At 49.7% G+C, this 25,433-nt stretch overlaps 2 protein-coding genes across 5 annotated transcripts in view; one reads left to right on the top strand and one right to left on the bottom strand.

Moving 5' to 3' along the window:
• The first annotated feature begins 270 nt into the window (after positions 1-270).
• LOC132470170 (phosphatidylinositol 5-phosphate 4-kinase type-2 gamma-like) lies at positions 271-9,044 on the top strand. The gene is made up of 10 exons (XM_060068511.1): positions 271-619; positions 1,233-1,330; positions 2,053-2,149; positions 3,550-3,699; positions 4,151-4,297; positions 4,830-4,868; positions 5,208-5,321; positions 5,433-5,712; positions 5,934-6,037; positions 6,355-9,044. Exons 1-10 carry the CDS (start codon positions 470-472, stop codon positions 6,433-6,435), a joined length of 1,260 nt encoding a protein of 419 aa, XP_059924494.1. The 5' UTR covers positions 271-469; the 3' UTR covers positions 6,436-9,044.
• LOC132470098 (arf-GAP with GTPase, ANK repeat and PH domain-containing protein 1-like) overlaps positions 8,340-25,433 on the bottom strand; it is a 23,787-nt gene continuing 6,693 nt past the window's right edge. For 2 of the 4 annotated variants that reach the window (XM_060068245.1, XM_060068246.1), the window contains exons 3-19: positions 21,472-21,527; positions 20,865-20,952; positions 20,671-20,756; positions 19,887-20,028; positions 19,274-19,408; positions 18,376-18,497; positions 17,246-17,434; positions 17,069-17,152; positions 16,481-16,585; positions 15,647-15,800; positions 14,751-14,882; positions 14,493-14,552; positions 13,340-13,491; positions 12,445-12,535; positions 11,799-12,021; positions 10,847-11,153; positions 8,340-10,196 (exon numbers count right to left, since the gene is read on the bottom strand). In XM_060068245.1, coding sequence (XP_059924228.1) covers positions 9,921-10,196; positions 10,847-11,153; positions 11,799-12,021; positions 12,445-12,535; positions 13,340-13,491; positions 14,493-14,552; positions 14,751-14,882; positions 15,647-15,800; positions 16,481-16,585; positions 17,069-17,152; positions 17,246-17,434; positions 18,376-18,497; positions 19,274-19,408; positions 19,887-20,028; positions 20,671-20,756; positions 20,865-20,952; positions 21,472-21,527 — 2,402 coding nt within the window. In that variant the 3' untranslated portion in view covers positions 8,340-9,920. The remainder of the gene's footprint in view (positions 10,197-10,846; positions 11,154-11,798; positions 12,022-12,444; positions 12,536-13,339; positions 13,492-14,492; positions 14,553-14,750; positions 14,883-15,646; positions 15,801-16,480; positions 16,586-17,068; positions 17,153-17,245; positions 17,435-18,375; positions 18,498-19,273; positions 19,409-19,886; positions 20,029-20,670; positions 20,757-20,864; positions 20,953-21,471; positions 21,528-25,433) is intronic. The other 2 variants (XM_060068247.1, XM_060068248.1) reach the window with 2 other exon arrangements.

Here is a 25,433-nt window from a genome sequence, read left to right as displayed (position 1 = left end):
TGGACATAGATCTAAATATTCTAACTGCATTCATCTGCATTCAATAGCTAATAAGTATTCCGGTAATTATAATTGTTCAAACCTGCAGCGCTGTAGCCCTATCTGAAACAGTGAATATAATAGTTCAGGTGGAAGCCTATAATGAGAATAAAATTACTCCATTGACACCTATTAATCGTTGTTTGGGTAATGTTGACCTGTCAACTAATCCCCCTCCGGACTCCGGCGTGCGTATGCAGGTCATGCGCTGAAAGCTGCGCAGATGGACGCAGGATCGTTTACTACAGCGCAAATCGTGCGGTCTGCTCCCAGGCTGCTGCTCCCCGCTTTACATAGCCTGCAGGTTAGGTAGCACAGGCCTGTCTGTCTCCCAGGCCACACGCAGACCACTCCGAGTCCATAAAGTTAACCTTATAGTTCCGCTCATCATCGACGTCCTCTGGTTGATCTGCAGGCGCGGACAGGCACCATGGCTTCTCCGAAAGCAACTTCACATCCCCAAACTTCGTTTTCACCAAAACGGAAGACAAAGAAGAAACACTTTGTTCATCAGAAAGTGGAGGTGTTCCGAGCGAGTGACCCCGTTCTGAGCGTGCTGATGTGGGGAGTCAATCACACGGTGGGTACAGTCCAATTACAGGGGTGCGTCTTCACGCACGCGCGTTTTCATCTGTGTCTGTCTGTCTGTCTGTCTGTCTGTCTGTCTGTCTGTCTGTCTGTCTGTCTGTCTGTCTGTCTGTCTGTTTGTGCGTGTCTGTGTTTGTGTGTCTATGTGTGTGTGATTGCGTCTGGGTGTGTATATGTGTGTGTGTGTGTGTGTGTGTGTGTGTGTGTGTGTGTGTGTGTGTGTGTTTGTGTGTGTGTGTGAGTGTTTGTCAGTGTGTGTGTGTGTGTGTGTGTTTGTCTGTGTGTGTGTGTGTATTTGTTTGTGCCTGTGTGTGCGTGTATATGTGTGTTTGTTTGTGTGTGTGTTTGTGTGAGTGTGTGCAACTGTGTGTTTGTCTGCGCTTGAGTATGTGTGTGCGCGTGCGTACATGTGTGTGTGCGTGCATACATGTGTGTGTGTCTGTGTGCGTACATGTGTGTGTGTGTGTGTGTGTGTGTGTGTGTGTGTGTGTGTGTGTGTGTGAGTGTGTGTATGTGTGCGCACACATGCGTACACGTATGTGTGCGTGCGTACATGCACGGGTGTGCGTGCGGGCCCTCTGTTCATCATCCCGCCCGCTCTGCAGATCAACGACCTGGCCCAGGTCCCCGTGCCGGTGATGCTGCTGCCAGACGACTTCAAAGCCAACACCAAGATGAAAGTGACCAACCACCTCTTCAACAAGTAGGCCCCTCATCATCATCGTCACCACACGTAGCTCTGCGGTAGCGGGCGGGCGGCCGCGGCTCCACCTTGGGCGTCTCGCCTGTGTTGTGAATAAGTGTCCCGGAGCACCTCTTTGACGTTATTATGATCAGATGGTGTTAGCCTTATTATACTTACCCCGGCTGCAGGAACGACATGTTGGTGTCGCGCGGACAAAACCTCCTTTGTAAGCAGTTTGCGGATTTGAACTCATAATCCACTCGGGAATGCAGGTCTTATTAAATAACGACTGGATTGAAAGTGAGCTTTACTCGCACTGTTGTGCAGGCACTGGTGTTTGGGTTCTGCTGTAGCACGCCAGAGAGACATTATCAGAAGATGCATTCATATATGTATATTATATACAGATGACACTTTCATCCAAAACGACTTGAGTACATTTGTCAGAAGAAAGAGAAGCAACAATATATCGCTGTCGGTACAGTAAGGATGTTTATAGAACCAAGTGCCAAGCACTAACTATCGGGTTGACCCATTCCCCTTATGCAACAAAGATAAGTAGGATAAGATGCTATGTATATACATATATATATATATATATATATATATATATATATATATATAAATAAAAGTCTTTGCTGCCATGTTGGCGGTTATGCTTACTGTATGTAACATCACATGACAGCACCAAGAATCGTCACCAACATTCTCCTCACTCAGTTCCTCCTCATGTCCCCCAGAGAGAACCTTCCAGGACAGTTTAAGTTCAAGGAGTACTGTCCGCAGGTGTTCAGGAACCTCCGGGAACGCTTCGGGATAGATGATCTGGACTACCAGGTGAGTCCGGAGGATGCACAGTTAAAGAGGAATATTAACCCATCAGTTTTGGTCTGTGGGTTTTCTATGTGTTTTTTTGTGAAGACTATAAAGTTAGACTTGGGTTTACCCAGGGCTGCCGTTTGGGGAGAAACAAAAGGGTTTCAAGATGTAGAAACTGTGATATTATCAGACCAATTCCCGTTATGGAGAGTATATATATGTGCATATACAAATACACTCTCCATTATATATTCAAATAACTTAATTTATCCGTTAGGAATTTCAGATATTCAGATATATACAGTTACTGTCTATGTAATGGAGAGTGTATCTATACTTTCCATTCCCTCTATATAATGGAGAGTATATATCTATTCTCTCTATTATAAAGACAGTCACTCTATGTAATCAAGAGTATAAATCAATCAATAGACGGACTATAAATTAGACGGACTCTCTAGTACTCTCCATTATATAGATATTCCCTCTATATTCCCCTATTTCTACGTAGTACTTCCATTGTTTCTAGAACGTTTCTTAGCACAAAATAATAATTTAGTTATTATTACTAGAATTAATATGAGCCTCACCCTAACCCTGTTTTGAGCTTGTAACACATCTACAGTAATGTTAACAATGTACATTACCTTAGATTTTGTCAGTGTGATATCTGTGCAACTAGAAATGTTGGCTGGTGCGTATACCTTCTATATTTGCATATCTATGCAAATGCTGCGCATCATTTGAATAGAACGTGATGCGCGAGTCTGTTTGATCCGCGCCCAACCGTCACTCACGCTTCTATTTTTCGCACTGGGTTCGACCCGAGTCGCAACACATAAAGAAACTGATTCATTGTTGCGGTTTATCACTCTCGTATAACTATAAAAACTAGAGCTTTAATTTAACCTTTGGTTTTTAATTCAACCTTGGGTTAAAAAAAAAAAAAAAATGCATAAAAGAACGAATAAAGAAATGGAACATTTGTGAGATTATAAGGCTCTCCGTTCCCTTCTTGCTGTGCTGACGCATCAGAGGAGGTTTTATTGTTGGTATTAATTACTGCCCGTTTATGGGCCGCTGTGGACGGTGAGTTAAGCACCATCACTCCAGACCACACATCAGCCCAGTGTAACAATACCTCCGACTGGGCCTGGCTGGCCCTGGATTTATAGATCCAGTGATCACCAAACTACATTAAAGACCCAGTGGACGCTGATGTACGGGGGTCTCCGTTCGAGTCTCTGAGTGATGGAGGGACTTACAAAGTCGTTACGTCTTCCTCAGCCACCGCCTGATGGGGTTGGGTTTTTGCCCGCGACGGGTGCTTTTGCCCGGAGCGGATCTCTCCACGCCGCCACCACCGGCGACTTGGTGGTGTTGGTTCGGTTTGGTGTAATTCTCCTTCTCACCACCAGGTGTCTCTGGCGGGCAGCCCTCCGGTGAAGGATGGCGAGGGCCATGGAGAGAGGCTGCTGCTGACGTCATGCGACGGGACTCTGGTGGTGAAGAAGATCGCGAGTGAAGAAGTAGCAGACATGCATAATATTCTCTCTGAGTACCATCAAGTGAGACGTCACATGGGCCCTTACCACTCTCTTTAATCAGACAGTATCCTATGATGATACTTTATGTAAGAGTTTTACTTATTCTATTTCTGCATAACTACTCAATGTTTTATGTAAGACAGTGGCTGTTTTCCTGACTCTTTCGCACACTCACTCACTCCTTGTTGTGTGACCTTAGAGGAAAATACCTCCACATCCCACAGAAGAATCCTCTTCCATCCTATGGCAATACGGTAGTATAATAGCGCCCGTTGCCACGGCAAAGAGTAGACAACATCAAAGCAAAAGGAGATGAGAGACTGTATATCAAACTGAGAGAGATGAGGCTGTGAGCACGCTCCGTGCAATAGTCGTGGGAATAGAGATGGCAGCAGAGCAGGGAAATGAAGCAACACGACACAAAAGCTCTTGAACGTGGGCAGTTAACGAGGCTGACTGTGTCTCCGGGCAGCACATCGTCACCTGCCACGGCAACACCATGCTGCCCCAGTTCCTGGCCATGTACCGCGTGAGCGTGGAGAGCGAGGACGCCTACCTTCTGGTCATGAGGAACGTGTTCAGCTACCGGCTGCACGTCCACCGGAAGTATGACCTCAAGGTAACCCGTCCACAGGAAGTACCGCCTCAAGGTAACCGCCCGTCCACAGGAAGTACCGCCTCAAGGTAACCTCCCGTCCACAGGAAGTACCGCCTCAAGGTAACCCGTCCACAGGAAGTACCGCCTCAAGGTAACCTCCCGTCCACAGGAAGTACCGCCTCAAGGTAACCTCCCGTCCACAGGAAGTACCGCCTCAAGGTAACCTCCCGTCCACAGGAAGTACCGCCTCAAGGTAACCTCCCGTCCACAGGAAGTACCGCCTCAAGGTAACCCGTCCACAGGAAGTACCGCCTCAAGGTAACCCACCCCTGGAGTACCTCCAGATACTCTGTGTATCCCAGTAGTGTCGGAGGTGCGAGGTTAGAAGGGAGGTCTGGGTCAAGGTTCTCGGTTTGATCCCCAATATCCTGGGTCTCTCTGTAGGCAGCGTTGAGCGAGACGACCCCTGACCCCTAACCCCTGACCCCTACCTGCTCCTTGATCCTTGACGTGCTTGACTTCAACCCCTTGTGGTCCCCGTCTCCACTTCTAGGGGTCTCTGGTGTCCCGGGAGGCCAGCTTCAAGGAGAAGGTGAGGTCAGAGGTCACGACCCAGTCGATGTGTGAACTGTGAAGGCTTCTTTTCTGCATGGCGTGGTTCTAAACTCGTCAGAGAGCCGTGATCTAATCAAACACATTCCAGTAGAGCCTCCCCACGGGGAATTGTGGCTGTTTATTTAGCTTTAAACGTTTTAAAAGCATCATTGCCGTTATTCCACAGAGTGGATTATGTATTGAGTTTACTGCCCAAGGGATCGGGCAACACTGAATGAAAACAAACTAAAGACTAAAATAACAACAACAGCAACAGACTCAGATACGCCCCTCTGTTGCTCACCCCGTGTCTGTCTCCGCCCCGTTTTACCTTCAGGGGAAAGAGTTGCCGACGTACAAAGACGTGGACTTCAGGAACAACCTGCAGAAGGTGTATGTGAGCTCCGAGGAGAAGGAGAAGGTCCTGGACAAGCTGCACCGGGACGTGGAGGTAAAGCTTCTCCTTGAGACACCACACGCATCAACAGACCGTCGGCGGTCGCTGCACCACCATTCTGTCGGTCGCTGCACCCAGGCCTTCACCCTCCCCACGCCCGCTTAGTTCCTGGTGCAGATGCGCATCATGGACTACAGCCTCCTGCTGGGCATCCATGACGTCGAGCGGGCCGAGAAGGAGGAGGAGGGAGAGGAGGGGGAGGAGGGAGAGGAGGGCTCCGCCGAGGAGGAAGAGGAGCAGGAGGAAGAGGAGGAGGAGGAGGAGAACGGCCTGGCTCCCGGCCCCGCCCCGGAGGGCCTGGCGGGCTACAGGGGGGCCTTCAAGCCGCTGGGCCCCGGGGAGCACGACCCCTACGTTGACGTCTACGCCATCCAGAGCGCCGAAGGTAGGTGGAGGCAACGTTGATCAGGTCGGGGGTCGGACTCCCGGCTGGAAGGTTCTGGGTTTGAATCCCTAAAGCCTGAAGTCTGCTCGATCCTAGCTTGCACATCATTGACAAGTATCTCAAACAAAATCCACATAGATCGACCGCATCTGCTTAACGAGGTAGAATCCAGGTCTGCCGTGATGGTTTGCGAGGGGCCCACTAACGAAGGTTGTCTCCAGGGGCCCCACGGAGGGAGGTGTACTTCATGGGGCTCATCGACGTGCTGACGCAGTACGACACCAGGAAGAAGGCCGCGCACGCTGCCAAGACTGTCAAACACGGGGTGAGATGCTCCTACAGGGCGGGGCCTGGTGGTGGTGGTGGAGGGGGGGGGTTGCTCTGTTTGTCTATCTTCACTAAGTCTTCAGTTCCTAGTGCTCTATCTGCACTACGTCTTCAGTTAGTGCTCTATCTTCACTCAGTCTCCTTTCCTCTCATTCTAGCGCTCTATCTTCACTACGTCTCCTTTCCTCTCATTCTAGCGCTCTATCTTCACTACGTCTCCTTTCCTCTCATTCTATTGCTCTATCTTCACTACGTCTCCTTTCCTCGCATTCTAGTGCTCTATTTTCACTACGTCTCCTTTCTTCTGTTTCCCAGGCGGGTGCAGAGATTTCCACGGTTCACCCAGAGCAGTACGCCAAGCGCTTCAGAGAGTTCATCTGCAACATCTTTGCCTAGGTCCAATGTCTGAGGTCTGGGTTCTGTTCACTGTACCGTTGATGCGGCACTGGAAAGACAAGTCCACCTTCCCCTTAACGCGATCCTCTTAAATCGCCATCTTATGGACGGCTATTAGACGATCTCCCTCAGGTGAAGAACCAGACGACGGTACTGGACTCCCACTCCCAACGCATATCGGCACGCCGTGTAATTGAATGGCGATGCCTCGCCATTTAATCCACGAGACTTCATACGTGCACTGTAAGCCCCTGGCGATTCCTTCTGTAGTCATGACTACTTTCATTTCAAAGAGCCGTACCCAGGAAGCGGCTAAACGGACTTCACTTACACTTTCAATTTGCCATTGATTTAAACGTCAAAGGGGAGGCCGATATTGTCCGCCGACACGCCAAATCAGCACTCGGCTCTCCGCTTCCTCCGGTGTGATTGCCGACCATAAATTAAGCCCCCGCCAGTGATGTGTGGGTACATTTGCAAACCGTAACAAAACAGCCGTGAAACACGAAAGCTCAGATCTCCTAAGTGGGGCTCTGAGGGAACAGCGGTGATGGACGACCCAGAGCCGCCGGCCCGCGGGCTAATGGGCCGTCCGCACAGACAGGCGCGACTCCTCCTCATGAAGATGCAACCGGTCCGATCCGGTCTCGCCCTGTTGGTCACTAATGGATTCACGTGTCCGCGTCAATCTGCCCTTGGTTTAGTGTCCAGGGAGAATCCTCCATCATAGAACTGATGCTGTTATTTCCTCACACAATCCAAGTCTGACAAACTAGATCTGTTACAGTCTGCCTGTAAGCTGAGGGGGAACATAGACTCCTTAGATCTCTAATGTTTCCATAGTGGCCCCAAGGCCATAGCCAGGGTTTCAAAAATAGTGGGGTGCGGCTAACGTTGTGGGGGTTGTTTTGTTGAGGGGGGGGGGTTGTATTCGGCTTGCGCACGCACCACTTAATATCACACACGGAAAAATCTAAGAAAGAACTGTCAACTGAATTAAGCATTTACTCATCTCGGAGAAGTTCGCAACCGTTGATTTTGTATACGGTTGTATTTAGGTTCTAATTGGCCACGGTCCAGACCTCGATGACCTCATAGCTTGCTGCGGGCATGAATGTACCTGACGTCCGGTAAAGACCCCATTAACGAAACAACAAAAGATATAGAAACAATGCTGCACTTTAAAGAGCAGCATAACGCAAGGAAGAGAGAAATGCAAAGTGACTCCATGGTGTGACAGCTGTTCTGAAGTCACAGCGCGTGTTGCTTTAACTGTCAGGTGCTTCAGAACTAGAGCATCTTAAAGGTCCCATATTATACCACCAGGTGAGGGTGATCAGCCGTTACAAGCCGTTATGAAAATCTGCCTCCGCCTGTGTTTTAGTGACATCAGAAATGGGCGTGTCCACCTAGATGTGTGCTGGATAGATCATTCTACCAGCCTGCTCAGTGGACTGTAGCGAACGTTGCTCATCTATCCGTCATACATCTAGGTGGACACGCCCACTTGAGATGTCAGAAGACGCCGATTTTCAAAACAGCCCTGTAACAGCCCGGCTCATCACACTCACACCTGGTGGTGTAATATGGGACCTTTAGGAGATTGGGTTGTGCGTTCAGCGTGTTCGGCCCGGTTTACTCCTCACCGCCACAGGTTCTGCTTGTTTCCCCGAGCGTGTAATTAAGAGCTTTGTCCGCCACAAAGCCTTCGGAGCAGAGTTTGTACTGCTAATTACGTCTTTGTAGAAGAACAAATCTCTGGTCGAGATGGCAGACTGGCTGGCTGACTCACAGACCTACCCACACATCAACACACACACACACACATCAACACACACACACACACACACACACACACACTATTTAAAGTGAAATATCTGCAAATCAACCCAGACCGGACGGTGTTTGGATAGTAGCCTAGATTTATTAATAGCCAAAGCTCCATGATTCACTGCATGGGTAAAAAAATACAAATGGAGAAAAGATGCTTACATCACACACACATGTACAATCAGTGGAGGGATTTAAGATTGAAATACAAAATACATACTGCTAAGAGTGTTTTTATATCCCAGGTATTTATATCTTCTGACGGACAGTTAGCAGAACACTACACACGTTCTGTTTCTTCTCCGGGTCAGCCTCTAGAGAGGAGCGCGATTGGCTGTTTGAGGAGCAGGCTGGTGGATTTTAACATCTGGAGTCGAAGCCTCTTTCAAGCAGAAATCAAAACATTCGAGTTTTTTCTCGGCTCTAACTTTCTTGTGTAATACATTCAGTCGAAACAAAGGCATCAGATCTGTTTGTTTGCGTTGCATGTGGACCAGAATAGAATAAATCACTGTAAACCTTGATGCTTCATTCATGTTCGTGAGTTTCATTCATGTTCGCCCCCGATAACTCAATAACTGCCTTTTGTCACACAAAGCCAACAAACGTAAGAACTTTCAGTCTTTAAAGTGTTTTTGAGAGAAGACAGATCGCCTAGGCAACAACGAAGAGAAACCCAAAAGCTGTTAATCTCTAAACGGCGACAGAGACCCAGTACTGTAATATATGTAGGAATGTACTTTATAAATCTGATAATATAATAAAAACCTTTCAAATAACAGTTTTATACTTCCTTTTTTTAAATGATAGCAACAATATTCAAGAACTGTGTTTGCCGTCATCGTTAGTGAATGCTAACTAGCCCGTTCCTGAGCCAAGTCGTTTCTGTGGTTAGTGATGATCACATGAGTCTCTAGCATGAACCAGCCACTGAATACACATTCTGTATATTTTCTAACATATATCTGTCCATAAACAATCTTAAAATGAGACCAACCAATACCTCCGACGCGGTGAATCCAAGCACATACGTAAACAAACCAAGATACCAACACATCCACCGATTCATACAAATAGTAAAAATATTGCAATTCTTTTAACTTCTATGATCTACTCTTCAAGATAAATGTAGATGGATCTAATGGAACGTACTATGAGCGGTCACATCACGATAAGAGCTGCTTTCAGAGGTGGGTTTTTCCTGTCTAATCCCAGAGCAGGGGTTGGCAGTGAACGGTTCGTTTTCGAAATCAGAAACAAGGTGAGCGAGTCATGAGCAATATATCATTAATGTCGAGTAACTCTCACATACTAACGGTGATCTTACTGCCCCTCGTCACTGCGGTCAGGGTAGAGTAAAGAGTCCCACACGCCTGCCCTTTGAACGGGATCCTTCTGGTTTTAAGAGTTACCAAACAAGTCAAATTATAACTGAGGCGTTCGCCTTCCCATCTGTGTTTTGAGTCGCAGTCCGCTGAGAGCAGACGCATGTTAACTAATGGGTCACACACACACACACACACACACACACACACACACACACACACACACACACGCATATGCACGCACACACAAACACACATATGCACGCACGCACACACACAAACACACACACACGTATACACGCACACACACAGTCACACCTCACAGTTGGATTATAAAACGGCTCTCCTGTAGCTGGTCACATTACTCTTGTGAGAGATCTTGAGCGTCGTGGCAACCGGCGGGCTCGGTGTCATGGCAACAGAGAGGCCGGGCGCGGCGGCGGCGGCGGGGAGCGAGGGGCAGGGGGGTCTGGCCGGGGGGGGGCCGGGCTCGTCGGGGCAGCCGTGGAGCAGCAGGATGGCGACGCACTCCTGGCTGCCGGCGCGGCGGGCGGACTGCAGCGCCGTGTGGCCGTGGGGGTCCCGGCAGTGCACGTCACAGCCGTACTGCAGGAGGACACGCGCACACACACGCACGCACGCACGCACGCACACACACACACACACACACACACACACACACACACACACACACACACACACACACACACACACACACACACACACACACACACACACACACACACACACACACACACACACACACACAGGGGGGAGCGCACACACACACGCACACACACACACACACACACACACACACAGGGGGGAGCGCACACACACACACACAGGGAGGAGCACACACACACACACACAGGGAGGAGCACACACACACACACACACACACACACACAGGGGGGAGCACACACACACACACACACAGGGGGGAGCGCACACACACACACACACACACAGGGAGGAGCACACACACACACGCAAACGCACATATTTTAAGACAATTCCCTTTTTGTCATGGGGACACAAAAAGGAACAAACAGGGGAAATATGGTTTCATCTTTGATCAGAAAGAGAGAGAGAGAGAGAGAGAGACAGCAAGAGCGAGACAGAGGCAGAGACATCTGCCTCTGACAGAGACAGATGTCCGTCTCTCCAAGAGAGAGAGAGAGAGAGAGAGAGAGAGAGAGAGAGAGACAGAGGGAGCGGGCGGGGGAGCGAGCGAGCGAGCGGCGTCCGTTTACCCAGATGATGAGCTGCGTCATGACCACGTCGGCCTGCTGGCAGGCGGCGTGTAGCGGGGAGGCGGGCAGGCGGGCCAGCAGGGGGGAGCAGGAGCTGAGGGCCAGGCACACCGGAGGGGCGCTGATGTCCTCCTTGGTGCAGTGGGCCAGCAGCAGCAGCAGGCGGGGCAGGTTGCCCTCCAGCACGGCCAGGATGAGGCGGCCGGACAGGGTGATGCCCGGACCCTCGCTGGGGGAGGGGGGGGGCAGCGCCGCCACAAACAGCCGCTGCTCGTACTTGGCCCGCACCCAGGACTCCCGCTCCTCACTGGGGGGGGGGGGGGGGGAGACATACAGACGGACAGACAGACAACAAGAGAGAGACGGAGAAAGACCAAGAGAGAGAGAGGGACAGACAGACAAACGGAGACAGAGAGTGAGGTACAGACAGACAGACAGACAGACAGACAGACAGACAGACAGACAGACAGACAGACAGACAGACAGACAGACAGACAGACAGACAGACAGACAGACAGACAGACAGACAGACAGACAGACAGACAGACAGACAGACAGACAGACAGACAGACAGACAGACAGACAGACAGACAGACAGACAGACAGACAGACAGACAGACAGACAGAGACACAGAGGGAGAGCATGAGGATTCAGTGAGACGGTTTTCAGCTCCTTCCTCACAGCTGCTGCGTTGAGCCGTTAGAGTCCCCCTGGCCGACCACAACGCGCCCTCGACCAGACTCAGCATTGGAGGGATTCAAGAGAATCGAGTCCTGATCGACACAAGAACAGCTGAACGCTCTCTTTACTCCGGGAGGACAGCACTCAAGACAACAGCTACAGACTAACCAGCAGCCAGTAACCACTTCAACACTACACCAACACCACCCAAACAAACACTACATCATCAGCCCCGCCCCCAACCCCACCCCCAACCGCTGCTCCACCCACCGGGAGGCGTCGGGCAGCGGCTTGTGGCGGCCGAAGGTGCGCCCCTCCCAGATGCTGTTGGCCAGGTGGTTGCCGATGGCGCCCAGCACCAGGGTCAGCTCCCTGGGCAGGTCGTCCAGGTCCAGGGAGCGCACCCGCGACAGGTGGGTGCCCAGGTTCCGGTGGATCCCGGAGCACTCGATGCAGATCAGCGCCCCCAGGTTCAGGCTGGCCCAGGTGGGGTCTGTGGGGGGGGACGGGGAGAGGGGGAGAGGGGGAGAGGGGGAGAGGGGGAGGACCAGAACCAGGTTAGACTGGGAGCCGGACCGCACGGCGACAGGAGAAGTTGGACGACACTTAATGTACACACTTATTGTATGTTGCACGTCCTGGCACTTCAAAATAGTGCTTAGCGTCGTGTAACATCTGACCCTAGCTATCCCTGTTGTATACGGGGAAGGGGTAAACCTAGAGATTGTTAGTGCTTGGCATTTGGTTCTCTGAACATCCTTACTGTACCGACACAGCGATACATTGTTCTTTCCCTTCCATCTGACAAATGTACTTATTAAGTCGCTTTGGGTAAAAGCGTCTTGCTGAATGCCCTGAATGTAAATGTTAACGCAAATGTTGTCAGAGAGATGAAGGGTGCGGAGGCGGCACTGACTCGGGGCGTCGCAGTCCACACAGAAGCTGTTCCCCCGGGCGTTGCGGATGGCTTGGAGGGCCTCCGCCTCACTGCCGCTGTTGTTGCGGATCTGCAGACAGACGAGGGGAGAGCGAGTGAGGGGGGAGAACAAGCAGGAGGCCACGACACCCGCAGAGCCGGCAAAACAGCCCCGGAGGCCGACTGCTTGGGGTGGCCACGCGTTGATCCCGTTTGACACACCACGGTCTCCTCTCCACCCACACATCAAAGCTCCGCAGCCTTGGCGATGGAGCCTTCTGCAGGGCAGCTCCCAGGCTCTGGAAGACCCTCCCCCGCACATATCCGTGACTACGAGTCCTTCACCATCTTCCAGTCCCACCTCAAGACCCATCTCTTCTCCTCCGCCTCCCCCTAGATCACCCGCCAACCCAAGCCCCGTCAACTTTACATTTCCTTTTGTTTGGTTATTGTCGTGCTCCTATGTAATGCGCTTTGAGTACGAGAAAAGCGCTATATAAATTGAATTTATTATTAAACCAGTGCTGGTACCACTACCACTTGATCACTTTACATTTCTGCTACTTATTTCTGTTACTTATTTCTATTAACTATTTCTGTTACTTATTTAAACTTATTTTATATATTTTTAAACATCGATTCACTTTATATTGTATGGTTGCTGCTATGTGTGTGTTGAGGTTCCAATCATACGAATTGTACTCTTGTGTACTCTGAGGCAATAAGAATGCAATAAAAGTCATTCTGATCCTGTTGCTTTGAGTGAAGTGTTGTATTCAGGCAAAAAGGTTCAGTGAACGACGGAGCGGTATTTCATTATACGAGGGCTAGATCTCAGTAGCGGTCGCAACAGGGGCTGCGGAGGTGTTTGCGTAGCGTGATGTATTCCTCCTGCCTTGTTTTTGCTGCTCTCACAGAGCTGGAGGCGAGCCAGGATCTGGCTCTCGATGGCAGCCACCCACGCGTCCCTCTCGTCCGCCGCGTGCGCCTCGAAGTGCCACGTCTGGCCCGCGCTGGACACCACCAGGAAGTCAAAGTTGTCCTCGTCTGACGGGACGGAACACACACAGGGTTTGGGTGTGGTGTGGTGGAAGGGCTGTGCAATTCATCGGGGTGAATTTTGGGTCAAACGGTCTACAAACTAACATAATCAAATTGAAACTATTATTATTTATTTTTTAAGTATATTCATTTTATTCCGTAAATGTTTTATAGAAATTGCATCTACATCTGTAACATCTGTTATCAGATACAAAGTGTTTTTTTTTTGGAGAGAATTGCTGAATAAATGCATCATGTTTTCAAACTCAAAAATAATCCTTTGAATAATCTTGATTTCAATATTCACCAAAATAATTTTGATGATGATTTTCTTTCATAATCTAGCAGCCCTAGAATGCGGAGCAGTCGGTGTGAATGTCTGTTTTTATCACTGCGTTTGCCTCCGCGCTGACGCGTTGTGCTGTCAGGCAGTGAAGGCCCCCCAGGTAGAAGGGAGCCGCGAGACGTTTATCTGTCATCTATGTGTTTATATTCTGCAGACGACAGGAACGTATTCCTGTTCACAGCCGACACCTGTCCACTCATCCTTAAAATGTCAGCGGGGAAATATAATGTGGAATCGATGACAATTGTTCAAGCATGCTCACTGCGTATGCATGATACTTGGTAGAGTATAGGGTATGTAATGAGGGCTGCAGCAGGCCTAGGTGTCACAGAGAATCGGCATGTCTAAACATTATTGTCGATTAAAACCATGAATTACATCACTTTAAACAAAAGCATGTTGAATCCTTTGAGTTGCAGGTTGGTAAGCAATGACTCTGAACAACTTGACATGACTGTGTTATGAACACAGGAGCGGAAATGATTGCGTTCGGTAACATGAAATAATGGAGCGATGTACGGGGCTGGGCCAAGGCAGAATAAAAGCTTTGTATGGAGATGAGCATCGTTACGTAACGCAGCACAAAACAACAAACACAGCAAACAAGCACACAGATGGCCGGGTCACAGAATAGGGATCGGGGCGGACGCAACTGCATTACCTGTCTTGTTTATGTTTCTTAAGCTGCCAAAGCTTTTTAGTTTCCACATTTTTCGCTTGGCTTACAATAGCAAATGTCGCAGAATATCCGGGAGAGGAGAGAAGGAAGGAGAGAGGAGAGTGCAGACAGCGGTTCACGATTAGTCAAACTTCATTAAAACCTCATTACTCTTTACTCTCATTGCTTCTGGCTTCGCAATTACCAATTAGGTTTCGATCTCGGGCAGCAGGAAATGAGGTCATAAATTTGAAGCGTTACCATCTGATTGGCCGGCAGCCGAGTCCCCCTTCTGGTTCAGGCTCTTCTTCCTGCGATGCTTCTTCCTGTCCGACGGCGGGGACGTCCCGGCCGCGTCCCGCGTGGACGACGAGCTGGACACGCCCTCCATGTCTGGAACACACGACCAAGAACAAAGCGCCCTTTAAATGGTAAACAGACTGCATTTATACAGCGTGTTTCTAACTAGCGGCCACTCAAAGGGCTTTATAATACTGCCTAACATTCACCCATTCATGAACACATTCATGATCACATTCATGCACACATTCATGCACACATTCATGCACACATTCACGCACACATTCATGCACACATTTCATGCACACATTCACGCACACATTCACACACACATTCACACACCGGGGGCGGAGTCGACCACACAAGGTGACAGCCAGCTCGTCGGGAGCAGTCAGGGTGAGGTGCCTTGCTCAGGGAACCCTTCTCACTCAGCTCGGAGGCGCCGGGGATCGAACTAGCAACCTTCCGGTTAACCAGCCAACCCCCGCTGTGCCTCCGGAGCCACGTGCCGCCGCCCTAGAGCTCCACTCACCAGGTCCTCCCGAGCACAGAGTCCTGAACAGAGAGTGGCCCTCCTACCCTCTGCTGCCCCCCCCCACCATCACAACCACACTCATCTCATCCCTCATCTCATCTCTCATCTCATCTTCCAAACCGCTTATCCGGGGTCGGGTCGCGGGGGGCGGCAGCTCTCGCCGGGGGCCCCCAGACTTCCCTTTCGTGGGGGGGGGGGGGTCCCAGGGCTCTGACGGTGGGATCCCAGGGCGTTCCCAGGGATATCATCTCTCCACCTAGTCCTAATCCCATCCACGCTGAACACAGGTCATCTCCTGGGGGACGGGGGGGTCTGCCCTGACCTGGGTGGGTGACGTCCGGCCCCTCCTTGGCTCTCCCGTTGACGCCCAGCGGGGGGCCGCAGGGGGGCCCGGCGCGGGGGGGTCTCTTCCCCGGCACCTTCACAGTGACGCGCAGCAGGTCTATCTCCTTCCCGGGGCCGTTCAGCATGTAGTCCTGGAGTGGAGCCGGCCCAGAATGCATCACACCACGGCTATCACAGCACACACTCTGAGCGTATCGTTATGGAGCATATTGTATATGTGTTGTATTAGGATTGAACACGTGTGTTGTTTTGTATTTGTATTGTGTATTTGAATTTGTTTTCTGTACCTGTATTGTGTATTTGTATCGTGTAATTGTATTGTGTATGTGTATTGTTTTGCGTATTTGTTTTGTATATTTGTACTTGTATTGCGGATGTGTATTGTTTGTATTTGTATTGTGTATTTGAATTTGTTTTCTGTACCTGTATTGTGTATTTGTATTTGTATCGTGGAATTGTATTGTGTATGTGTATTGTTTTGCGTGTTTGTTTTGTATATTTGTACTTGTATTGTTTGTATTTGTATTGTGCGTTTTTATTTGGATTGGGTATTATGTATTTGTATTTGTATTGTGTAGTTGTATTTGCATTGTGCATTTGTGTACGTCTATTGTGCATGTGTACCGTGTCTGTGTTTTGTGTATGCGTATGGTTGTCCGTGTGTCAGTGCGCTGTGGGCCTGTTGCTGCTGACTCACGTTGTGTATGTGTATTGTGTACGTGTGTTGTGTATTGTGCATGTGTATTGTGTATGTGTATTGTGCATGGTTCTCCGTGTGTGTATGCGCTGTGGGCTCCGGTCGCTGACTCACGTTGACGCTGGGGTGGTAGGACAGGATGCCGTCGTTGGACAGCGCCACGTACTTCTTCTTCCACTCTTTGTTCAGCGAGTTCCCGCTGCGCTTCAGCAGAAAGCCCTGTGGGGGGGGGGGGGGGGACAAAGACGCCTTTAACAGGACCTCACTCTGGAGGGGGGGGGGGCCCGAGGCCAGCAGCCCCCACTGCCAAAAGACTGCATCTATTCATCTTCTGTTATAGTTATATATATAAGTGATTACTGCACAGAATGAAATGGATTCTGCACACCTAATGTGCATTAGTGAAGTGAGGTCATTCTCAGCCCCCCCCCATCCTGGGCCCCTACCTGCTTGATGGCGATGGAGTGACCCCCCCCACCCCTCATTTCCCAGTCCCCCTCCCCTCTCGCCCCCCCCCCCCCCCCGGCCCCCCTACATGCTTGACGTGGAAAGAGTGTCCCCCTCAGACCCCTACCTGCTTGACGGGGATGGAGCACCCCCTCCCCTCTAGCCCCCCCCCCCCCCCCCCCCAGCCCCCCCTACCTGCTTGACGGGGATGGAGCACCCCCTCCCCTCTAGCCCCCCCCCCCCCCCCCCCCCTACCTGCTTGACGGGGATGGAGCGCCCGCTGCCCAGGTCCCCCGTGCTGTCGGCGCTCCTCCGGTTGGAGTCGCTGCCTCTCCGGCCCTGCACACACAACCCCCCCACACCGCCGTTACCCTCAGAACACGCCCCCCCCCCGGCCCCCAGGGGCCCCCAGAGGGGGGGCGGGGTCCTCACCGTGAAGCGGGGCGTGCGTCTCCGCGGGGCGGCGCTGCGCTGGGCGGTGGCGGCGGCGGCGGCGGCGGGGGCGGGGCTGTCCTCTGGCCCCGCCCCCCGGGCCTGGCGGGCACACAGGTCCTTGTGGCTGATGACGGGCGTGGAGGGCAGGGAGGAGGAGTAGTCGCTGCTCTGCCCGCCGTTACTGGCCTGGGGGGGGGTCAGAGCCAGGATACTAAGCAGAATGCACGCCCATATTTGTATTGTGTACGTGTATGTGTTTTGTACTTGTTTTGTGTATTTGTATTTGTATTGTGTATTTGTATTGTTTATTTTTATTTATATTGTGTATTAGTATTGTGTATGTGTATTTGTATTGTTATTGTGTAATTATATTCTGTATTTGTGTTGTGTATTTGTATTGTGTATGCGTATTTGTATTGTGTAAGTGTATTTGTATTGTTATTGTGTATTGTATTGTGTATTTGTATTGTGTATGTGTATTGTATTGTGTATGTGTATGTGTATTGTGTATTTGTATTGTGTATGTGTATTGTATTGTGTATGTGTATGTGTATGTGTATTGTGTATTTGTATTGTGTATGTGTATTGTATTGTGTATGTGTATGTGTATCGTGTATTTGTATTGTGTATGTGTATTGTGTATTTGTATTGTGTATGTGTATTGTGTATTTGTATTGTGTATGTGTATTGTATTGTGTAAGTGTATGTGTATCGTGTATTTGTATTGTGTATGTGTATTGTATTGTGTAAGTGTATGTGTATTGTGTATTTGTATTGTGTATGTGTATTGTGTATGTGTATTGTGTATTTGTATTGTGTATGTGTATTGTGTATTTGTATTGTGTATGTGTATTGTATTGTGTAAGTGTATGTGTATTGTGTATTTGTATTGTGTATGTGTATGTGTATTGTGTATTTGTATTGTGTATGTGTATTGTATTGTGTATTTGTATTGTGTATGTGTATTGTATTGTGTAAGTGTATGTGTATTGTGTATTTGTATTGTGTATGTGTATGTGTATTGTGTAAGTGTATGTGTATTGTGTATTTGTATTGTGTATGTGTATTTGTATTGTGTATGTGTATGGTGGAGGGGAGGTGACAGAGCTAAGGAGGCGGAGTCTCACCTGGCCGGGGAACACCCCCGACACCGGCGTGGAGCCCTCTGAGTGGCTGGGGGAGTTGGGGAGGGACTTGCAGGAGGCCAATAGCGCCGCTTGCTTTTTGGCCGCCATGATCTTCTGAGCAGCTGTGGAGCAGAAAGCAGAAAGGCTAAGCGTTGGCCTGCGAGTGAACCCGGTGTGAACCCGGTGTGAACCCGGTGTGAACCCGGTGTGTACCCGGTGTGTACCCGGTGTGTACCCGGTGTGAACCCGGTGTGAACCCGGTGTGTACCCGGTGTGAACCCGGTGTGAACCCGGTGTGAACCCGGTGTGTTGTGTTAGGGTTAGGGGGGGGGGGGGGGGGGGGAGGAAGGTATCGATACCGATATCAATACCGATACCAGTATCGGAAATTCCTCCGATACCGCCTGAAATGCAGTTTTAGGTATCGCGAGTACTTAAGTGTCTGCACCGATCCGACAACATCACATGACTAGCTAATTTATTACACAGGCAGAGAATGTCAGAAACACGTGAGGTGTTCTGCTGCGTTCGTTAACGGCCGGAAGTCGAAAGTCCGAGCCACCGAGTCGGAAAAACATGGATGCTCACGCTAAAGTACAAGAATACAAATGTATTATTATGATTATATGTTATAAGTGTAAATGATCTATTTCTGAAAATAAAATTGCCGACAGTAAGTGAACCGACCATTGCTTTCATTGTAAGAGAACCCTTCGATAAGAACATGTGCTGTTAGTAGTCACAATGCTAGATGCTGTATCGGTATATACTCGGTATCGGCCGATACGCAAGTTCAGGAATCGGAATGGGTATCGGGAAGGAAAAAAAAACGGTATCGGAAATTCTATAGCTGTATGAATGGATGAACGGAGGGCGACGGGGGGGGGGGGGCACGGACCGTCGGTGAAGACGCGGTTGATGTTCAGGCCGTAGGTGGCGCACGTCTCGTAGTAGGTGCAGCGCCTCACGTCGGAGCACAGCTGGCGGGCGCGGGCGTCGCCGATGACCCGCGGGTTGCTGCTGCTGATCTTATCTGCAACATCACCGGCGTACGTTACACTCAGGGCGACACCTCGAGTCCCGTTTCAGTCTGTTCATTATCATTCATCCTGGGGTGTTACAGCAGCAATCTCAGTCGATGAGTGTGGGGGGGGGGGGGGGGGGGGGGGGGGGGGCACCTCATTCATTTACATTTATGGCATTTAGCAGACATTTTTATCCAAAGCGACTCACCATAACTCCATTTGTCAGAAGACGGATAAAAACGACAATATATCGCTGTCGGTACAGTACGGATGTGCCAAGCAGTAACAATCGCTAGGTTAACTCATTCGCTGTACACAACAACGACAGCTGGGATAAAATTCTACACGATGCCGAGTACTATTTCTTCAGTGCATACAAACACTTACTTGAATGAGACCCTCTGGTCCCGTTCAAAGGAACCGTTTGGTTTGAAAGCTCACGGGGTTTCCATGCCGTTAGTAATGGGAGTCGGGCGGTTCTCTCACCCTGAGAGCCCACCACGATGAAGGCGATCTCGGCGATGGGCCGGAGCGTGCTGAGCTGGTGGTAGTTGCGGTACACCTCCTGGAAGCTGGCCTCGTTCTCCAGGCTGAACACCAGGATCACCGCGTCCACCCAGCAGGCGAACTGAGGGAGGGCGGAGGGCGGAGGTCAGAGGTCAGACGGTCAGACGGAGGAGCGGGGAGCTCTGAGAGACTCAAGAGCAGACGTCCCACAACAGGACAGTGGTTCTCAAACGGAGGTAGCGGCTGGACACTGGTCGTTGGACTAGCGCAGGGGGTACTCGGAAAAAATAAAAAACTGAAGAAACAGTTCTGAAAGCTAGACAATAGAAAATCGAGAAAATGGAAAGGTTGTTGAAATGTAATTCTGAAAACAAGGACAAAGGAGAATCTATGAGAAAGAAAGCGCAGCCAGAAAGTTGAACGTTGTCGGTTTCAGGACTAATATATTTTAATGGATTCCCCTCTACACGCTCTGACCCTCTCCTGGCGTTGGACTTCTTTTGTGCGGGAGAAATGAGCCAACAGTTGCATGAAGCACAGGCCCACGTTTCTCAATAAATTAAGAGTATTTGCACCCTTTTAATATTCATATCAACATTGCCAAATAGAACGCATATACATTATTGATGTTCTTTTTACATTTTTTTGTGCCGGTGAAGGGGGGCACTCGGCTGAAAAAGCACAGTGGTTCTCAAAGTTTGAGAACCACTGTCCTACAGGCACAAGACAGTGAAGCTCATCTGCGTTGCCATGTTGGAGTCACCTGAGCATCTGGCGGCCCCGTCTCCTCTCTGATCACCAGCAGATGACTCTGGCCGTCCACCAGCATCTCCTTGATGTACTGGCGCCCTGTGGGAACCAGAAATAGAGCAGAGCTTCCTTTACATCTCATTACGTTAGTGGGACACCGGGCTCTGCGTCTCGGAGAATAGACGGATCAAGGTTGCGAGTACGAACCGTCAGGGTTCTCAGACGGCAAGTAGCTCCCAGTCATGTGTCTGTGAACCAGGGCAGACTTTCCACTGCAGAGCCCTCCGAGAACCCCCTGGAGAGCAGACACGCGCACGCACACACACACGCACACACACACACGCGCGCACACACACGCACGCACACGCACGCACACACACACGCACGCAGACACACACAAACCCAGAGACAGACAGAGAGAGAGAGAGAATCAGACACGCACACACATGCACGCATGCACGCACGCACGCACGCACGCAGACACACACAAACCCAGAGAGAGACAGAGACAGAGACAGAATCAGACATGCACACACACACGCATACACGCGTACAGAAGCACATACGCACACACAGATACAGACACGCACACACACGCACGCACACACACAGACACACAAACCCAGAGAGAGACAGAGACAGAGACAGAATCAGACACGCACACACACACACAGACACACACAGACACAGAGCGAGACAGACACCGACACACACACCCACACGCACGCACGCACACAATACACACACACACTGACGTTATTATCAGGCTGCCTTCAGACCGCCCTTGGCTGTGTCCCGCTGTCTGGACTCTTACCAGGTGAAGCTCCTGGACGGTCTGCTTGAAAGTCCAGTCCTGACTGGCACACGCCGCTGGTGAAGAAAGACAGAAGGACAGAAGGAAAGAATTAAAGAATGAAAGACTGAGAGGAAGAAAGAAAGATGCTTAACAAGAGGGCGTCGTGAGGATGGCTTTGTGTGGTTTCCAGCCCAGTAAAATAACATCACCCAACAGAATGGGATTAATGAAACCATTGACGCTCGCTGTATCGAAGCTTTCCAAGCGGTGGATTACGCAGCTTTTTAATGTAAGACTTAACAGCCCTGAGCGGTAAGCGCTCATTAGTTCCCCTCCACTGACGAGGGGGGGCTGAGTGGGATCCGCTGGATGGGGGCTGAAGGGACGAGACCACACACCCTTTGAACCTCCAACCAACCGGGCCCTCCTCCTACTCCTGCCTGGTGGAACCATCACCACCTGAGAGCGAGCGCGCCTGCCCCTACAGCGCACCCTACTCCCCCCCCCCCCCCCCCTACCCCGCCGGCAGACACATTCACATTTACCTTCGGGGCGTTTAGCAGACGCATTTATCCGAAGCGTCTTACAATAAGGTGACATTTGTCAGGAAAAGGAGAAACAACAATATATCGCTGTCGGTAAGAGTAAGGATGTTTCGTAGAACCGAGTGCCAAGCTCTAACAATCGCTAGGTTAACCCACTCCCTGTATACAACAACGATAGCTAGGATAATGCTACACAATGCTAAGGACTATTTGCCAGTGCCAGGACGCACAACATATAATTAGACACAGATCACAGGTGTTAGATTTACCAGATACTGTCGCATATATACACACACATTGTGTATGTGGATGTATATATTCATATATATACTGTAGCTACTCTTCAGTATACAGTGCTGGAAGCCATTCGGTCAATGAGGTTAATTATAAATGCTGAAGCACACTGTATAGAATCGATAGGAGAATCGATGGGCTTACTAGGGATAGATATACATAACGGACATTATTGAATCATGAGGTGAATCAATTAAAGTGATTTCATTAAGAAAATCCATTAGTATTGCTGGACAGGCAGTAACAACATGGTCTGATCACCAGCAGAATTCCCTCAGTAAGCAGAAACCTGGTACAACAGAGAACGATTCTCATTCACTACTGGTGATGACCAGCCTTGAACCTCAGACGCTCTTTTGGTAAAACGGTAAATGGAATGCATTTATACAGCGCTTCTCTCACCAGCGTCCACTCAAAGCGCTTTACAATATTGCCTAACATTCAACCCAATCATGCACACATTCACACACCAACGGTGGTGTCAGCCACGCAGGGCGACAGCCAGCTCGTCGGGAGCAGTCAGGGTGAGGCCGGCGTCTTGCTCAGGGACACCTCGGCACACGCAGAGCGAGGAGGAGCCGGGGATCGAACATAAGCAACTTTCTGGTATCTAGCCAACTAACTCCTAACGGCCGCCCCCTGCTCTTTCACTAGGTGAGGGACCTCTTCACAAACAGAAGCACCTCGTTGATGACTTGGAGGTGAATGTTGTTTTCCGAAGAGTAAGAATAGCAGGACTGAAACACGACTGAAACACGACTGAAACAAGGGGCGGGCAGAAGGTTGGGGGTTCAATCCCACGTATAAGCCTTAACGGCTCTGGTGGTAAAACAGATAACTGAAAAGGCTGCCTTCATAGCCTGACCCTCCAGGCTACAGTCACAGCCCCCCGTAGACTCAAGGCAGTGGAGATTCTGAAATACAACCCAAACAATACGCCCATTATTAAAACGGGGCTCATGCCAGAACACCAGGGAGAGAGGTTCCCGGCGTGTGATTGGCCGGGGCGCTGGAGTCTAACCTTTGGAGGAGAGGACAGACGGCCGCTGGCGAACAACGGGGGCTTCTGGAGCACCCCCCCCCCCCCCCCCCCCCCCAGCCCGCCATCTTGCGGGGCTTGTCCCTCCTCCTCCTCACATCCCCCATGCCATCCGTCCGTCAGCGACGGCATCGCACAGACCTCCAAACACCCACCACTCAGGGATGGCTGTTGCCATGGCAACTGATTTTTTTCCAGAAGCCTCCTGCGCGGCTCGCTATGAAATAATAGCATGGTATGGACGGAGCACGCGCGCGTGTGTGTGTGTGAGAGAGAATTGTTTTAATCAATGAACCTGTGTTTGTGTGTGTGTGTGTGTGTGTGTGTGTGTGTGTGTGTGTGTGTGACAATTTTCTTAATCAATGAGTGTATGTGTGTGTGTTTGTGTGTAGGTGTGTGTGTGATTGTGTGTGTGTGTGTTTGTGTAGGTGTGTGGGTGTGTGTGTGTGTGTGTGTGTGTGTGTGTGTGTGTGTGTGTGTGTGTGTGTGTGTGTGTGTGTGTGTAAGCAGGTGATGCTCTGTTGCTATTGGGAAATGTAGTACATGTGTAACGACTATGTTTCCCTGTCGGGGACACCCGAAGGTTTGTATTAAACACAGAATAACCGGATTAAACACACTCTAACTGTATTCAATACACATTACCGGTACTAAATACACACTAACTGTATTTAACACACTCTAACCATATTAAACACACACCAAGTGTATTTAACACACACTAACTGTATTCTAAACATAATAACTGTATTATAAACAGACTAATTGTATTAAACACACATTAACTGTGTTTAACACACACTAACTGCATTTAACACACACTAACTATATTATAAACACAATAACTGTATTTAACACACACTAACCATGTTAAACACACTCACTGTATTAAATACACAGAAATTATATTAAACACACACTGACTTTGTTAGACACACACTTATGCCGCTTTTCCACTGCATGGTACCAGCTCGACACGACTCGACACGACTCGACTCAGCTCGCATTTTTTGCGTTTCCACCGCGGTACCATGGTATCTGGTACCTGAAGTGGCTGCTTTTTCTAGTACCTACTCGCTCTAGGTTCCAAGCGAGCTGAGCCGATGCTAAAAGGTGACGTCGGCAGACGGCCGGCGACTGATTGGCCAGAGAGTGTGACGAAGTCACGAGAGCGACATGGCAACCATGCTGGTAACATCCATAGCAGCGCGCAGCCAACATGTTCCACTTCTCCAACTTCTTCAACATGCCAGCTAATAATAGTAATGCGATCGATGTCCTCCATTGTTGTTATGTGGGTTCTGTCCATGTGTGGGTTGCGTATTTGTTGTTTGCGTCGCGTACACAAATACGTCACGGCCCTTTCGCGCAGCCGACCCCGCCCACGTCCAGGAGGTACTATTTGCGGTGGAAAAGCACCCGTGCTGCTACCGTGTCGAGTCGTGTCGTGTCGAGTCGTGTCGAGTCGAGCTACATGTGCGGTGGAAAAGCGGCATTAGTGTGTCAAACACAAACTAAGTGTATTAAACACACACTAAGTGTATTAAACATACACTAAGTGTATTAAACATACATTAACTGAATTAAACACATACTAACTGTAATAAACACACACTAAGTGTATTAAACGCACACTAACAGTATTTAACACACACTTAGTGTATTAAACACACACTAACTGTGTTAAACAGTGACTCACTCTGTTACTACACACACTAACTTTGTTAAACACACACTAACTGTATTAAACACATACTCAATGTGTTAAACACACACTAACTGTATTAAACACACACTAAGTGTATTCAACGCACAATAACAGTATTAAACACACACTAAAAATGTATTAAACACACAATAACAGTATTAAACACACACTAAGTGCATTAAACACACACTAACAGTATTAAACACACACTTAGTGTATTAAACACACACTCTGTCAAACACACACTCACTGTGTGAAACACACACTGGAACGTGTCCTTATTATGCTGCTGCTGAACATCTGAATGAATGAGCTCCATTTGGAGGATCAGACTCCGCCCCCAGCAGGAAGTGGCCCCTCTCCTGTGCGCTCGCGCTTCCTGCGGTCCGGCTGT

Source organism: Gadus macrocephalus, chromosome 13 (assembly GCF_031168955.1).
Source record: "Gadus macrocephalus chromosome 13, ASM3116895v1".
NCBI classification, from domain to species: domain Eukaryota; kingdom Metazoa; phylum Chordata; class Actinopteri; order Gadiformes; family Gadidae; genus Gadus; species Gadus macrocephalus.
This window is presented reverse-complemented; position numbering and strand designations above follow the sequence as displayed.

Coding starts and splice junctions, on each gene's coding strand:
- LOC132470170 (XM_060068511.1), top strand. CDS start 470: ATGGCTTCTCCGAAAGCAACTTCACATCCCCAAACTTCGTTTTCACCA. Junction 2,150..3,549: donor TAGATGATCTGGACTACCAG/GTGAGTCCGGAG, acceptor TCTCACCACCAG/GTGTCTCTGGCGGGCAGCCC. Junction 5,713..5,933: donor CGCCATCCAGAGCGCCGAAG/GTAGGTGGAGGC, acceptor GGTTGTCTCCAG/GGGCCCCACGGAGGGAGGTG.